General features: G+C 33.4%; 3 protein-coding genes across 7 annotated transcripts; all 3 read right to left on the reverse strand.

Moving 5' to 3' along the window:
• Positions 1–472: 472 nt before the first annotated feature.
• LOC135152894 (uncharacterized) lies at positions 473–1,678 on the reverse strand. The gene has a single exon (XM_064094059.1). It carries the CDS (start codon positions 1,676–1,678, stop codon positions 473–475), a length of 1,206 nt encoding a protein of 401 aa, XP_063950129.1.
• A 2,380-nt stretch (positions 1,679–4,058) lies between these two features.
• Positions 4,059–10,279, reverse strand: LOC135153048 (pentatricopeptide repeat-containing protein At2g33680-like). Of its 5 annotated transcripts, none has more exons than XM_064094817.1 (4): positions 7,108–10,279; positions 5,800–5,966; positions 5,279–5,477; positions 4,059–4,423 (listed from the first exon to the last, which is right to left on the reverse strand). In XM_064094817.1, the coding sequence occupies exon 1, from the start codon at positions 9,703–9,705 to the stop codon at positions 7,579–7,581; it is 2,127 nt and encodes a 708-aa protein (XP_063950887.1). In that variant the 5' UTR covers positions 9,706–10,279; the 3' UTR covers positions 4,059–4,423; positions 5,279–5,477; positions 5,800–5,966; positions 7,108–7,578. The 5 variants fall into 5 exon arrangements, with proteins under 5 accessions (XP_063950887.1, XP_063950885.1, XP_063950884.1 ...); XM_064094815.1 differs by having other exon boundaries at positions 5,826–6,003; XM_064094814.1 differs by having other exon boundaries at positions 5,800–6,003.
• Positions 10,280–15,086: 4,807 nt separating this feature from the next.
• Positions 15,087–16,301, reverse strand: LOC135152895 (F-box protein CPR1-like). The gene has a single exon (XM_064094060.1). It carries the CDS (start codon positions 16,299–16,301, stop codon positions 15,087–15,089), a length of 1,215 nt encoding a protein of 404 aa, XP_063950130.1.
• Between the last annotated feature and the right edge of the window lie 767 nt (positions 16,302–17,068).

Consider the following 17,068-nt stretch of genomic DNA (forward strand, 5'->3'; position numbering starts at 1 on the left):
GATGAATACATATAAGAACCAGAAGTCATAGTGCTATATCAAAGTTATGATGAGGAGACTCTAAGATGCTGAGTTTATCCACTCCCTATTCCACATTGGATGTTGAGATGTAAGCATGTAATAATCGTTAGCAGAGACGATAATAATAGGCTAATTTTGAAAAGCCAGTTGGTCGATTAGTAAATTTACCTGATCATACAAGTAGGCAAGCTGATATTGACTAATCCGTTGTTTGATTAATATATGAGGACACTCGAGCCTCTTAAACCTTTTTGTGCAAAATTATATCAAAAATAAAACTATATATGTCGACTAACAGCAAGATTCATCAGAATATCCAACTAGAGAGATACATCATAACATCTAAAAATGTAACATACAAAAAACATTAAATTATCCGACATAACCTATTAGAAAAAAATATGAAAACATCATAAAATGGAAAATAACGAAATTAATCGATCATTCTTTCCTAATTATCTTCTTCATGATCAGTCCACCTGACTTGTTTGGATCCAGGAATTGGAATTAGGCTCTCAGCATACTTGAAAACTTGACGGGCATCCATATAAATTAGGGGATATCTGTAATTCTCCTCTTCAGAGTTGTACAAAAACCATTCACACGATTCATCTTTTAGCATAAAATCACGATGGTTATAGTAGCCGAGTACAGAACTTATTGGCAAACCGACATCAATACTAAGCATCTTAGTCCATGATGCCTCAACTTCATCACCACGAAGACATGCTTCATCATCTAATGTCCACAAGCTAAAGTCCGTATCACAGAAGTTAGAAATAGTCACAGCAATAGAGTCATTGAAGTCGGTGATAACAGCTAGAATATTGATGAGGTAGTCGGGGATGGTACCATCACCAAAGACATCAGGGAGCTCGACTCCACAAACAAACACCTCCGCCTCAAGGTCGAAAGCCATCATACCTTCATCGCCTATGCATAGAATAAAACCGTGGAGGCATAGATCGAACTTCTCCTTGTTTGGAACATCAGTGGGTTCAACCTCAATCTCTCGCCAAGAATTGCTTTTTGCAGAATAGACGGAAGACTTGACAATTGTGCCAAAAGGCTTGCAATATTGAGAGGCAACACAAACAATTTTACAATCTAAGTCCATAGTATCAACGCTAAAGCCAAAAGCACACCTTCTAAAACCATCATGTTCATGTAACGGAATGAGTTTAGATTGTTTGGTCGCAGGGTTCCAAAGATATACCATATTTTCGACTAGAAATGTATAAGGGATTCTGACCAAAACCGAAACACAAGCGATGCCGCAATCAGAAGCTACTAAAACAGCTTTTGCAGGCTGGAAAAGAAAGTACTCACCTTGAGAATAAGGATACTTGAGATCGGCTACAACATCAGCACCAAGCTTGACGAGTCCAAATGGGCCGTACTCATTTAAGCCATCATCTTCTTCATCTTCTTCAACTTCTTTTCGAACAAAAAGGCGTGTGATTAGAGTCTCATCATCTCCTTTGGCTTTGATTGATCGATTGAGATGAGATTTAATGAAAGTAGGGCTTGTAATTACCGAGAGCCAGGTTTTGGACACTAATTTGCATCCAATCAATTGCTTCACCGGAAGCCGCACAAGCACCTCAATCAGAAGATCATCCGACAGTCTGTCAAGACTGAATTTTTGGGTTTTCATTTCCGATTTAGGGTTTCAAGCAGCTTTTCGGATTTAGGGTTTCAAGCAGCTTTTCTATTATCTGGATGTTTAATCGAGAGAACGGAAGTATAGCAACTAGGCTCGTTTGGGTACCAGTTTTATACAGTATCATTTTGTTATTTGCCGGACCCCTAAAATTTAGTAATGATTTGTTATCTATAATTTAAATAAAAAATATTTTAGTGACAATAGACGATTTATAAAACAAAAAATTCATATTTATTATAATTTATACATGTTTAAAAGAAATTATATTAATTGTAATATATTTATTTACCAAAATTTAATATATTTACTTTAAAAATATATAGCAAGAGGAAAAGACCAAAAAAAAAAGAATAAATTATAAAATTAGCAAAAATATGAATAATATACATGGATATTATAATGTAATATACTGAAATATAATATAGTCGAAACATATTATTTGTTATTTTGATAATATAACTCTCACTCAAATATTTGTTATTTTATGTATGGGGCACTTTTTAGTGATACAAAATGAATAAAAACTAATATTTTAATAATTATTAATAAGATATAGGGGTGTTTTTTCAAAAACATAAATTTATATAAATTAATTTTCAAAAATACATTTATTTAAGTCTATTTTTCAAATATATGGTTAGCATGTTCTCGAACCTAAAATTCAACTTTTATTTTGTTTTTTTAAAGTTGATTTCCACATTGTTTCGGATTCTAAATAAAAATAAATTTTATTTCAAAATTAAAATTAAAATTGCATATTAAATTTTAGAGGTTATAAATCATATTATTGAAATAAAATTTTAGAAAATAAATTTTTGATGATAAGTTAAAATAACATTATGTGTAAAAAATATATAAATAATTTGGATAATTTCCCCGATATGTATATAAATTTATTAGAATTTATCATTAGTTATTATACTATTAGGCGGAAATTTTATTTTATGATTTAATTGATGAATGAAATATTTTTATCTTGGTAATATAATATGATATTTTTAATTAATTGCTTCTTTAGAAATTTCCATTAATTTTTTTCATATACAACATTGTCGTGTCAACGATATTGGGATTATCTTAATTCATTCTCATCTGACTTTCTAGTGAAATTTGTAACAAAAATTTATAATAAAAAAATTTGTGTGAATCATTTTCAAATTCCACAGGAAATTATGGTAGTGGTTTGGTTTTCGTGTTTTTATACTTACTATGTTTTAAATTAATAAATTATATCTTTTACTTATGTTAAATTGGTTGAATGTTAACAAAATATTAAATAAATTAGGTAGCTAAAATATTTTATAAAAATTGTATAAGTAAAATACATATATGAATTTCTTTCTAAATGTATTTTTCAGATTCTTAAATTGTATAAGAGCAATTTATAATTTTCACTTAAAAAACAATCAATTTGAACAAAAAAATCAAGAATGGATTATAGTTTGGGATGGAGGGGAGTTTGTTTGAAATGTTTTAATAAACTCTTGATTTTTTTCCTTTATGGTGTAAGATTTTATTTTTTTTATCTGTTATCTTATAATAACCGGTTTCCTATAATAATAGCATGTTGTGGTTTAAATTTTATCAAAATTTGGTATATGATAAATAAATAAAAATAGTTGTGCATTATCCATTTTTTAAGTCTCATATTAAATTTTCTAAAAGTGTCGGACAAATTATAATCAATTATGTTATTTGACTTTTTTTTTCATATTTAATTAATCACCTTGTTTAAATTCTAGACAAAATAACCCAGGTTTCATAACTTATAATCACAGTTTAGCAAACACGGTCCTTTTTTTTTTCCCGATCTGCTCCTTGTGCCATCATCATCATCTTACAGTTATCATTCTCATTGTCATCAACTTATAATAATAATATGTTCTCCGCATATCATTTGACAATAATAATCTTCCATTTCATAAACTTCCCAGGTTGCTATTTTACTTGACCCTGAATTGATGTTCTCTATGTTACTATGTAGAATAATCTGTTTTGCAGTTATGTATGTGTTTCAGGCTAGTGAAGCTGAAAATGTCAAATTTGTCGAGGTGTGTATTTGCCAAAAAAAAATCACCTGATGAACGTAATTTTGTACTCCCTCCGTCCCTAAATACTTTTCCTGTCTTTGTTACATATTTGCCAACACACACTTTTTATCATTAATATTTTTAATTTTATATCAGTATTAAATATAAAAATTTCGCCGTATTAAAGTACTCGTAAATACGAAACTAACAAGATCACTCATGACTATATTTAGTCTTATTGATTAGACGTAAATTAGTCATTTGTCTTAGGTTATGAACAGTCCCAACATATCAAACAAAAAAAGTTTTTTGGCAGGGAGGGAGTAATATTTAGCAACTCATGCGTCAATCATAGACATCTATACTTTATGCTTTCCGGAAAATATTTCACAGGAATATATATAATTAAACTCTAGAGAAATGAAGCTATTCAGCTGTAAATGGCTACCTGATTGTGATCCTAAAGCTATAGTCTTTCTTTGACATGGCTATGCTATGGATTGCAGCATCTCAATGAGAGGTAAATATGCACAATTCACGTTGAGAATATATGATTAATATAACAGGGACATGGCATGAATCCGCAGGTGCTGCTCATCAACTTGTGAGGGCAGGATGTGCAGACAATGGTATAGATTATGAAGCCCATGGAAAGTCTGATTACAAATACTGATGATCTGGTTACCAATTGTACCGAGCATTTCTCCTGCATTGTGGTATGCTTTTCCTTAGAAACCCAGAAATGATTCTCCCTTTCATATTAAAAGAGGTGAAAATGAATTCAATCCTGCATATTTGTTCTTTTATACTCCCTCTGTTCTTTTTTATATGACACTTTTGACTTGGGCACGTATTTTTAGGTGGTTTGAACGGGTAGTAAAAAATATTATTTTTAATTGGTTTTTTTTGTGAATTAAAATTTTGATTACATATTTTTATTCAGAAAAAAAATATTCAAAAATAATACTTTTAACTACCCGGTCAAAGCACTTAAAAATGTGTGCCAAAAAGTCAAACGTCATATATTAAAAAACAGAGGGAGTAATCACTAACACACAATTAAAAAAGTTTGTAAATTGTTTTACAATTTCACTCAAGAAATTAATCTTCAATGTAAAATATGCGGAGGCAAAATGCAAATAAGTTGAAAGGTTAATTTCTTATTCTGATGCATTAGTTTTTCCATTTTTCATCTTTGATTACTTCGGAAGTATTACATAAAAGGCATGTCATTTTACTCTCCAGAATATAACCCTTTCATCCCTTTGATATATCAGACAAGATAGAACGCCTAGAAGGGACATAGTGAAATTATCCGATTAGGTTACTGCAGGAAGAATGGTCCTTCTAATTATTTGACTGATGGGGCGAACAAAAAGAAAGTTAGGTAATATACACTTCTAATTATTTGACTGATGGGGCGAACAAAAAGAAAGTTAGGTAATATACACTGGATTCTTATTCCTATTTATATAAAAAAAAATCTTGCACATATTGCAATCGTAGATGCATGCAATTTCTGATAATTTAAGTGATTAGTACAATATGTACATATACTGACCTGATTCTGTTGGCTAATATCTAGGTTGCAGATGACATAAAACCAAATCAGATGGTGAGAAGTGTTCTTGAACAGCTTGCCCGAGTAATTTCTACTTGGAGAATAATCTCAACACTGATGTCGCCTTTAGACATGTTGAAGCAATAAAAGAGTTATCCTTAAGTTAAGTCCCACCTTTTTCTTCCATTTTCAAAACTTCCTGAACATGAAGCACATATCTGGATCAGGAAAAAGAATTTCATCCATGCTTCTGTACACGGCAGATACGGTCCAACCCTTATTGCCATAAAGGAGTTCCTCGATTACAAACTGGTTTCCAATTGATGCAAACCACCAGTAGTATTAAAAAAATTCTTCCAGAGGTGAAATAACAGCCCATAAATTAATAATTTTCCACTATTTTTTCTTTCAGTTATTTATAGATGCAAGGTTCATGCTTGCATAGTACTAGAATTCAGATAGATACTTCATGATATATTAGATAAAATCCTTTATGAATTCGAGTTAGCTCACTTGTTTACCTGTTGTAAATTTCAGGTTTTGGTACCTTTTCTTGTTGTCCATGATGAGGCTGACAAAGTGACTGATCCAGCAGTAAGCAAGCTACTATATGAAACGGCTTCTAGCAGCGATAAAACAATTAAGTTGTATCCTGGACTGTGGCACTCACTCAGTTACGGAGAATTACCTGAGAATTTAGACATCATCTTTTCAGACGTCATTGCCTGGTTAAACAAGAGGGTAGTAGAATTAGGAAATGGACAATTAGAAAAAGAAAGGAAAATCAGAAATGACACTGTAGAAACAGAAAACTCCAGCCAAAACTAGCAGACTCATAAAATTCAAGTGAGCTGAAAGAAAGTAATGCATTCAAATAGGGTTTCGTTATACACAGAATCAAAAAAAAAAAAAACTATGTATTTGTTTTTAGAACCATTTTTATTCCAATTTTGTTAGATATTTGTTTTCCATGAGCTTGCAACTATATTTAAATTGTTGTTGCTTTCAGCCCAACCTGAAATTAGCAAGTAATCCATCCTGAACCAACTTAGTTAATGCTTGATACTGAGAACTACAAAATAACCAAAAGAATTGCCATAGATTAGAATGTACAATAGCGAGTGTCCAAATTCCAAATTAAGAAGTATAGCAAAATGTACATTAAAACAAATAAAGAAAAGGAGAAGTAGAAGTAGAGATCAATGTCAAGTTAATATCTGTATTTCAGTAATGAAGTAGAGATTAATGTGAAGTTAATATCTGTAGTTCAGCAATATGGCCAACATTTTGTAATTTATATACCAAGAATAGAAAGAACAGAAAAAGGGAATTTAATTATCATGCATGCATCTATCACACACATAAAAAAAATATATGGAGCCAATCCACATTATACAAGCATACTAGGCAGTTACTTGCTAAGAGAGAATCACTTCACTACTTAAGTATCAGATATGCAGCATTGTTCTATTGTTTTTTCTTTTCTGTGAGACTGTGCAATGCTTGTTATATATGATTTTGATCAAGTAGGATTGACTATAATGAGCTCCAATAGAAGGTGTGTGCTCTTACTATTTCAATAGAAATTCATAGCCAGCTATTAAATGCAAACAGAAATCACCAATTCTTTTGCTGGTTAAAAATACCATTTCTATATCGATTTCTATCCAGGAAGCAATTAAAGACTCGTAGTTGTATAAAATATATAAACACATGCAGATAATTAAAAATTGAAATGAGGATCTCATTATTAAATGACAACTTAACAGCTCTACCTCAAAATTTTGTAGTAAATTAAACATAGCTCAAGTACGGAAGTTACTTCATACCTCTTATTGTTGCACAGCTTCAATAAGGGTTTTCTCTAAGTTCATCTCACTTTGAAAATTCTCTACTTTACGCTTACTTCTATAATCTCAATAGCATATTATGTACACCGACTTCAGACCTAAGAGCATAAGTCAACAGATACCAGTCGTTCCTCATGGCCTTTATATTTTCCCTGAAGTATGACTTCACGTAAGCAACTCCAATCATAGAGGTAACAGGAACTATCTATTCAAGTACCAAGGATAAGGTGCAGCTCCAATCATTTACACTTCTCTTCCAGAGTGGTACCAACGATTTCCAACACAATATTGCAATTGATTTGCAGACTATGGCTGGGCAGGTATGGACAGAAAAAAAATTCTGTTCTGCTGGCAGAGTATAGGATAGATGCACTCTAACGTAGATAAATTGACCAATTGAAGTTAATAGACACATGAAATATGGCTGTCAAATTATCTTCATCTCAATTCTTAGCCCTCGAAACCCATTAAGGTTACATCTAAATGTGCCCCGTAACCTTCATCCTTCATTTGTTTAGTCAATGCTTGTAATTCAACCCGTATGTGGTCAATTTTTGAATGTAGTTGATCTCCAACGACAAAGACATGTATATGATTTTTCAGCTCAATCCAACTACACCCAGGAAGTTTGCTCACTCCTCGAAGTTTCATCATCTTTCGTACACGCTCCACATCTTCTCGCCTTCCTAATACTTCGTAAATACCTGACAACAAAACATATGTAGATGATTCTCCTGAACCTAGTTCCATCAGTTTCTCTCCTGCATAAACCCCCAGTTCATAGTCACGGTAGTTTCGACAAGCACTTAACAAAATTCGCCACAAGTGTACACCATGATCAAAGGTTATTGTCTCAATTAACTCTTTTGCTTCGTAGAGCTTTCCTGCACGGGTCAATATATCGACCATGCATGAAAAATGCTCCACTCTTGGGGTAATACCATATTCATCAGACATCATTTTAAAATAGAACCAACCTCCATCTACCAAGCCCTTGTGACTACAAGCATTGAGAATGTGAACAAAAGTGACACTGTCCGGGGTTGTGTTCTCTACTAGCATCTCTTGGAAAAGATTAAGTGCTTCATGACCATGTCCATTTTGAGAAAGACCTGAAATCATTGAATTCCATGACACCACATCCTTATTAGGCATTCTTCTAAAGACAAGATTACCATCGTTCAGGCTTCCACACTTTGCATACATCATCAACAGGGCACTTCCAATTGGAACTTCCAGACCAAATCCAAATTTAATGGTATGAGCATGGATCTGCTTTCCCTGATCCAAACAAACAAGGTTAGAGCAAGCTTTTAGAACACGGGCCATAGTTAACTCATTTGGCATAACGCTTTCTATCTGCATTTTACAGTACAAGTCGATAGCATATTCATTCTCCTCAGCTTCAATGTACCCTCCAATCATGGAAGTCCACAATACAATATCAGGTTCCTGCAGATAATCAAACACCTTCCTAGCATCTCCTACACAGCAACATTTAGCATACATACCAACCAAAGTTGTCATTAAATGAATTTTTGATTCATATCCCGACTTCACAAGAAAACCATGAACTTGCTTTCCCAACTCCAATCCACCACTATCACTACAAACATTTAGGACAGCAACGAGGGTCGATTCATTAAACTCCACCTTGAAAAATTGCATCTTAGAGAACAAACTCAAAGCCTGTTCAGAATCCCCTGATTGCACCAGCCCAGTGATAATTGCTGTCCATGTAATAGAATTCTTGTCCCTCACCAACTCAAATGACATAATGGCATCTTTCAAGATACCACACTTGACATACATTGTAACCAAAGCATTGCCAACAGACGAAACCAAAGAATACCCAAGCTTAACAACAAGACAATGAAGCTGTTTACCAATAAAAACATCATCACTCGACGTCAAAGCACTAAGCACACTAGTAAAAACAAACTCATTAACACCTCCAACATCTTCCCACATCATCATCTTAAAAACCCCCAAAGCACCAAACACAAACCTCTCCATAGCATACCCCGAGATCATCGAAGCCCAGGTAACCGAATTCCTCTCAATCATTCTATCAAAAACCACACGAGCATCACAAACAACACCCAATTTACAATACATATTAACCAAAGAACTCCCCACAAAAACATCATAACAGTATCCAATCTTCATTGCAACCGAATGAACTTGCTGCCCAACAAACAAATCCAACAAATTACAAGCAGCATTACAAACCCCCGGAAAAGTATGACCATCAGGGACCAACCCAACTTGTGAAAGCAAGAGTTTGAACAAATTAATAACAAAGATTGAATTTTGAACACAACCCAGTTGAGAATGAGCATTGATGAGAGTGTTGTAAGAGACAATGTCTTTTTCTTGAATTTCTTGAAAAATGAGGTTGGATTGGGGCAAGTGTTGGCACTTGGCATACAAGTTGATGAGAGTGTTGGCTATGTAAGTTGATGATAGTTGGCCTGTTTTGATGATGTGGGCATGAAGTGTTTGGCCTTGTTTCAGGTGTTTGTGTTGTGTCAGGTGGAGAATTTGAGACAACAATGTTTGTGTGGGGAGTTTCATCAAGGTTTGGACCGTTTGGTCCTGTGTTTCTCGGGAATATTCTCTTTATTTCATGTCTGAAAACGAGTTGTATCGGTGTGGTGTATCATGTATGTATAGAGGTTACTGTAACCATACTTGTTAAGGCGTAAAGGCGAGGCTAGACGATAGTCCACCGCCTAACTGCCTAGGCGGTTAGGCGAGCGCCTAGGCGGTAATTAGACGGATTATACGTTTAATAATATATTGATTATATTTTTTATATACATATATTTATATGTTATAATAAAATAGCATAGATTAACTATAATTAAATACCAAAAGTAAATATTATATAAAGTTAAGAGGAACAGGTCTAAAACATACAAATCTAGTAATTTCTACAAGAAAACTATGATAAACTAGATGATAAAATCATCAAGAAAAGGTTGTTCTTCATTTCCGGGTCGACTTTGAGTTGCACTCGGTATTTCCCCGTAATCATCATCAATATCTTCGTCATCATTTTCATTTGACAATATGTCATTGTCCTGGACTTCTTCTTCACTTTCAAAATCGTGCAAGTGAAAAGTACGTGAAGTGTGCGCACGAGAAGAACCTGCACCAGTCAAGTGTTGCTTGAGTCTATTGATCCCCTGTTTTACTTGTTTTCCACAAAGAATACATTCAATACAGCCTTTCACTTCTGGATCAGGCCAATATCCATACTTCCATCCGGGATCAATTGACTTAGCCTTATGTTTAGGATCAGTTTTGGGATCAATTACTTCATTACTCTTTCCGGATTCAGCCATTACAAACACTATCAAAAATAGACATGCTTTATGTGTTATATATACAAGTGTATGATATGTATATAATTATGTGTTATAAATGTATACTTATGTACACACATATATGTTTCTACATACATATCTCATAAATATAATACATATATATACACAGGTATATACATATATATATCTATATATATGTAAGAGAACAAGGAAAAAAAGAATAGTGTGTGTGTGTAAGAGAAAAGAAGAAGAATCAAAGAAGAATTAAAGAAGAAAGAATACCTGATTGATTAATTTCTATCCAGTAGTCTCGTGTTTCTCTCTCTAGTTCGTTGAAAATTAGGGTTATGACGGCTGCTGTTATAACATATAAGTTATAAGATACACGTGTTGGGCTGGGCCTGGATAATTGGGCTGGACCGGGCCAAAAATTATTTGGGCTGGACCGGGTCAGAAACTAAGACGAATTAGACGAGAAAAGGCGAGAAAGGCGTCGTCTTATCCGCCTAGGCGGCCCTGGGCGTCGCCTACCCACTAAAAATCAAGACGGGTCGGACGCCTTCACATTTTTTACCGCCTTGCCGCCTAGGCGACGCCTAGGCGACGCCTAGGCGACGTCTTAACAACTATGACTGTAACTCAGCTGTGTATTTGCGCTTGAATCATTGTCAATTCACGATTATCTCTTCTTTTCTTGCTAAAGAAATTGTAATGCGAAAACTATGTCTGATTATTAAGCCTGATTTATAATTCTGATCAATATGTGATTGAATCAATATAGTTTAATTTTAGTAAGGTACATAAAAATTCTGGTACCCTTTTTTTTAATCCGAGCTCAAATTTCGTAAACAATTTTTAAAAAAAATAATAATAATTAGATATATCTCTTCACATAATTCGATATGCTTATTTGAATTGCTTCATCCTTCCCACTCCTTAGGAGGATGCTCATTTGAGTTACCGTTAGCTTTTTCAATTTGATTTAACGAAATGCAACCGTTACTCTGTTGAGTGGTTTATATGAGATTAAAAATTTCACAGTGATGCGGATGATAGCAAGGTAGCTTTTCCACCTACATGAAACGAAAAAAGTAGACTTGTTCAAGCATCTATGGTAAGGAAATGAGTGAGGTAACCTTTCCATATATATGAAACGCACACTGCCTAGTACAAGCCAAATTTAAGCTGTGAATTCTGATGCTCAACAAGTTGGGGCTATGGTGTGGCTTGTGTGAGTTTAAAGATTGGACCGTGGGAAGGAAAGTGCAAACTGTTAGCAATGCCTCTAGATGATTTCGACGTTATATTGAGCATTGATTTCCTATTGGCAGCTAAGTGCTCAGTGCTTTTGAGGATTTTGAGGAGTGTCAGAACAATGGATCATGCAAGGAAAGAAGCGCGCATTCGCGCTACCAGGCATTTGCGGGGAGGGGAACCCAGTTCCTGCTCGTTTCGTATCAATCTTTTTCAAAAAGATGTTTGACGAAGGCGGGGCCATTTTGTTGAAGTTGCTGTTTCACACCATTCAAAAATGACATTGGGCTGAAATAAGTGATCCAGTTGATAATTAACTCTTATTTTTAAATACAATAAACACAATAAATAATGAAGGAAAGTGAGTAAATTTACTATAACTTTATATTATTTCAGTTCTATGTGTGTGAAACAACAAATTACTGTAGTGTCAATTTTCTTTTCTGAAACAACTCTGTTGAGTTGAATTTAACTGTCAAATGCAAGTTCTATATCAATTGAAATTCGGTTAGAAATTATAAGGTCAAGCAACTAGGCTTATAAAACAGTTGATTCCATAATACCACCAAATTAGTTGTATTTTAAGTCTTCATCAAATTCAAATTCAAGAGAGTAATTAAATTTGGTCATATACATAGATAACTTAATTATAATCATCACTCCCTTAAAGTATTTACAGTAATTTTTAGAGTGATTGACACTTTGCACCCGTTATGTTTAGGCGCTTTTTCGATTTGGTCTTAAACAATTTTTTTTGGCAGTATGCACCCTAAAATTTGAAAAACGTTTCGCTTTGCACCCCTTTGACCACTCTCCGTTAATTGACCGTTAAAGTTAACAGATTTCAGGTTTTCACTTTGCACCCCACAACTTTAAATTTTTTCATAAATATTTTGAAATATTTTTTTTTTCAGAAAAATTATTTTTGAGACCTATCTCATTGCAAATTAATCACGTCTATACACTATATATGTGTGTGAGTAATACTTATAGTTATAATACAAAACAATTATTAGGATTAGCAAAAGCAAGCACAACCAAGTTTACTGTGAGCGAGCAAGGTAGCTCTGGGACAATGCAGTATTAGGGGGTTTGGTTGATGTTTTTGATAAATTTCAATCTCTGCAGTAGACTCGAGTTATTGGTTTCGGTTCTTAATTTTGTTAGTGATATTATATCATTTAGTTGACTCGTGCTACACTCAGTCTAATGCCTCTTAACCTTATCGTATTATATATGAATTAATACTCGCACTTGTTGATGCTCTAATTAATTAATACATAATTTAAGGTCCTGTTTTCATCATCTACCCTCTGTTGCTTTGAAATTTGTCAATTCATTAGGTGCCATTCCATGATTGCTTCTCTCTATTTCAGTGTCTCCGTTGGCATCCTTGGCAAAACAGTGTGCATAATTTGAAGAACCATCGGTGAAGACAATTAGTGGGGAAAATGTTTTAACGTGGGAAAATATATATTTTTTTAAAAAAAATATTTCATAATACTCATGAAAAAATATTAAAATTGTGGGGTGCAAAGTGAAAACCTGAAATCTGTTAACTTTAACGGTCAATTAACGGAAAGTGGTCAAAGGGGTGCAAAGCGAAGCGCTTTTCAAACTTTAGGGTGCATACTGCCAAAAAAAATTGTTTGAGACCAAATCGAAAAAGCGCCTAAACATAAGGGGTGCACAGTGTCAATCACTCTAATTTTTATATATGGACTTTAATTTTGAGTAATCCTGCAGGGTCAAGTTTAAATCACATATATATGACCTAGAGGTAACTTTGCACCAGCTTAAACAACCCTGGCTTGTCATATAAGTTAATTTACACTAGTTTGAAGGTAACCAGATAATTTATGTATAATTTGAGTGTGAGAATTACAGTAATAAATTTTTTTGTAGTGTTATATTCATATATGTGCTCGAAAAACTTACAAGAAAAAGCATGAACTGGCTTAATCCATCAGCAGTGATATCAGTCAACCTAACAAACTTAATGAAGTGTGTTTATCCAAATTCAGCTAGTTGATATATATCAGAGATCAGACAATGATATTTAAATGTAAGTTTACATATAAATTAAGAAGTATATATTGATTGGACATGCTTGTAGAAACTGAGTGTGCCCCATGCATCTTCAAGAAAGACAAATTTTCACTTATTTATAGTAATCAGAAGCAGGTGAGAAGGTGAGCATGACCAAGAAAAGAAATGTTTTATAGGGAATTTTTTTCCCCCTTGTTCCAGAAATGTGTATTCTTGATATTTGATCTTATTTTTAGTAATTTAAAACAGAGAATAATAGTAACTATAACTATATATATAAGGCATATACTAATCATACCAGCACAATTTCAAAAAACTTACTATTATAACAGCAACTGGTTTTTATTAACGCAAAGCTACAGCTTCTTTACTTTCTAGTACAACACAAGGCTACAGCAATTTCTTTCAAACTAGAGCTTCAGCTCCTTCTCTATCTGCTATCTTATTCACTACATATATACCTCACATTTTACATTCTTACAAACATTCTTACGTCACTACATATATACCTCACATTTTTTAACCTTATACATATTAATTAATAGCCTACCCTATTTTAAGGACATTATTACAACCTGCTGCAGCCTGATATTTTTGACCATAAATATGAGAAACTATTATATTTTCTTCTTTTCTCATGCACAGCCACCTTTTATTTCTCCCATGCACAGCTACCATTACTTATAACCTTTGATTCCTTGAGCTGCTATAGTCACCTGTTTCGCCACCTTCTGATTTTATACCAACAGCTTATATTAGGATGCTTGTTTATATTTTCATTACACCACAATTGACCCTCTTTATTTTCTTGCGTTGATATTACTGCCTATCTGTTAAATCTATAAACCCCCAGTTGTTTATTTGACCAAGCTGCTGCTCTTTTATTTTCTCATATTCCACATTGGATGATGAGACGATGTTATTAATAGGTAAACATGTAATAATTGTTAGCAGAGACGACAATAATAGGCTAATTTTGAAAAGCCAGTTGGTCGATTAATAAATTTACCGGATCATACAAGTAGGCTAGCTGATCTTGGTTAATCAGTTGTTTGATTAATATATCAGGACACTTGAGCCTGTTTGGCTTACTTAAAAATCACTAAAACCTTTTTGTGCAAAATTATATCGAAAATAAAACTATATCGACTAACGGCAAAAGTCATCAGAATATCCAACTAGAGAAATACATGATAACATCTAAAAATGTAACATACCAAAATCATTAAATTATCCGACATAATCTATTAGAAAAAAACATGAAAACATCATAAAATGGAACATAACACAAGTACAGTAACGAAATTAATCAATCATTCTTTCCTAATTATCTTCTTCACGATTAGTCCACCTGACTTGTTTGGATCCCGGAATTGGAATTAGGCTCTCAGCATATTTGAAAACTTGATGTGGATCCATATAAATTGGGGCAATTCTGTGATTCTCCTCGTCAGATTTGTACAAAAACCATTCACCCCGTTCATCTTCTAGCATAAAATCACGACGGTTATAGTAGCCGAGTACAGAACTTATTGGGAGACCGACATCAATACTAAGCATCTTAGTCCATGATGCCTCAATTTCATCAGCACGAAGACATGCTTCATCAACTAATGTCCACAAGTTAAAGTATGTATTACTCGGTTGGTCGTAGTTAGAAATAGCCACAGCAATAGAGTCATTGAAGTCGATGATAACACCTTGAATATCGTTAAGGTCGTCGGTGATGGTAGATTTACCATCACCAATGACAGGGAGCTCGACTCCACAAACAAACGCCTCCGCCTCAAGGTTGAAAGCCATCAAACCTTTATAGCCTATGCAGAGAATAAAACCGTGGAGGCATAGATCGAACTTCTCCTTTTTTGGAACATCAGTGACCTCAATCTCTCGCCAAGAATTGCTTTTTGCAGAATAGACGGAAGACTTGACAATTGTGCTAAAAGGGGTGCAATGAGAGGCAACACTTACAATTTTACAATCCAAGTCCATAGTATCAACGCCAAAGCCAAAAGCACACCTTCTAAAACCATCATGTTCATGTAACGGAATGAGTTTAGATTGTTTGGTGGCAGGGTTCCAAAGATATACCTTATTTTCGAATACAAATTGATAACCTTCATCATGAGGGGTTCTGACAAAAATCGAAACACAAGCGATGCCACAATCAGAAGCAACCAAAACAGCTTCTTGAGGCTGGAAAGAAAACTCATCACCTTGAGAATAAGGATACTTAAGATCGGCCACAACTTCCTCAGCACCAAGCTCGACGAGTCCAAATGGGCCGTAGTAATCGACGCCATCATCTTCTTCGTCTTCTTTTGGAACAAAAAGGTGTGTAATTAGAGTTTCATCATCTCCTTTGGCTGTGATTGATCGATGGAGATGAGCTTTTATGAAAGTAGGGCTTGAAATTACGGAGAGCCACGTTTTGGACACTAATTTGCATCCAATCAAATGCTTCACAGGAAGCCGCACAAGCACCTCCATCAGCAGATCATCCAACAGTCCGTCGAGACTGAATTTTTGGGTTTTCATTTCCGATGTAGGGTTTCAAGCAGCTTTTCGGATTTGGGGTTTCAACCTGCAGCTTTTCTGACAGAACATAAGGAAAGCAAGTTATGTTTATTTGCAAGTAGTTTTATATCATTTTATTGTCTGATGGACTCCTAAAATTGAGTAATAATTTGTGATTTATTATTTAAATAAAAAATTATTCGAATTATAAAACAAAAATTTCATATTTATTATAATTTATACATGATTAAAGAAAACTATATTAATTCTAATATATTTATCTATGAAATTATCATTTGTATCCAATATAATGTACTTTAAAAAATTTAGCAAGATGAAAAGACAAAAAAAAATGAATAAATTATTAGATAAATATAAATATGAATAATATACATGAATATTATAATGTAATTAATTCGTAATATATAATTTGTTATTTTAATGATATAACTCTCACTCAAATTTTAATATCTTATTTTTTATGTAAGGAGCACTTTTAATGATATAAAATAAATAAAAAATTAAGATTTTAATAACTATTAATAAGATATAAAAGATTTTTCAAAAACATGAATTTATATAAATTAATTTCAAAAAAGACATTTATTTAAGTCTATTTTCCAAATATATGGTTAACATGTTCTCAAATCTAATATGCAAATTTTGTTTCGTTTTTTCTTAAAGTTGATTTCAACATTGTTTTGGGTTGTAAACAAAAATAAATTTTATTTCAAAATTTGAAATAAAATTGTATGTTAAATTTTAGAGGTTGTAAATCATATTTTTGA

The sequence above is a fragment of the Daucus carota genome, chromosome 5 (assembly GCF_001625215.2).
Source record: "Daucus carota subsp. sativus chromosome 5, DH1 v3.0, whole genome shotgun sequence".
Lineage (NCBI taxonomy): Eukaryota > Viridiplantae > Streptophyta > Magnoliopsida > Apiales > Apiaceae > Daucus > Daucus carota.

What these genes read in the sequence shown, in the direction of transcription:
- LOC135152894 (XM_064094059.1), bottom strand. Translation starts at nt 1,678, where the DNA reads ATGAAAACCCAAAAATTCAGTCTTGACAGACTGTCGGATGATCTTCTG.
- LOC135153048 (XM_064094817.1), bottom strand. Translation starts at nt 9,705, where the DNA reads ATGAAACTCCCCACACAAACATTGTTGTCTCAAATTCTCCACCTGACA.
- LOC135152895 (XM_064094060.1), bottom strand. Translation starts at nt 16,301, where the DNA reads ATGAAAACCCAAAAATTCAGTCTCGACGGACTGTTGGATGATCTGCTG.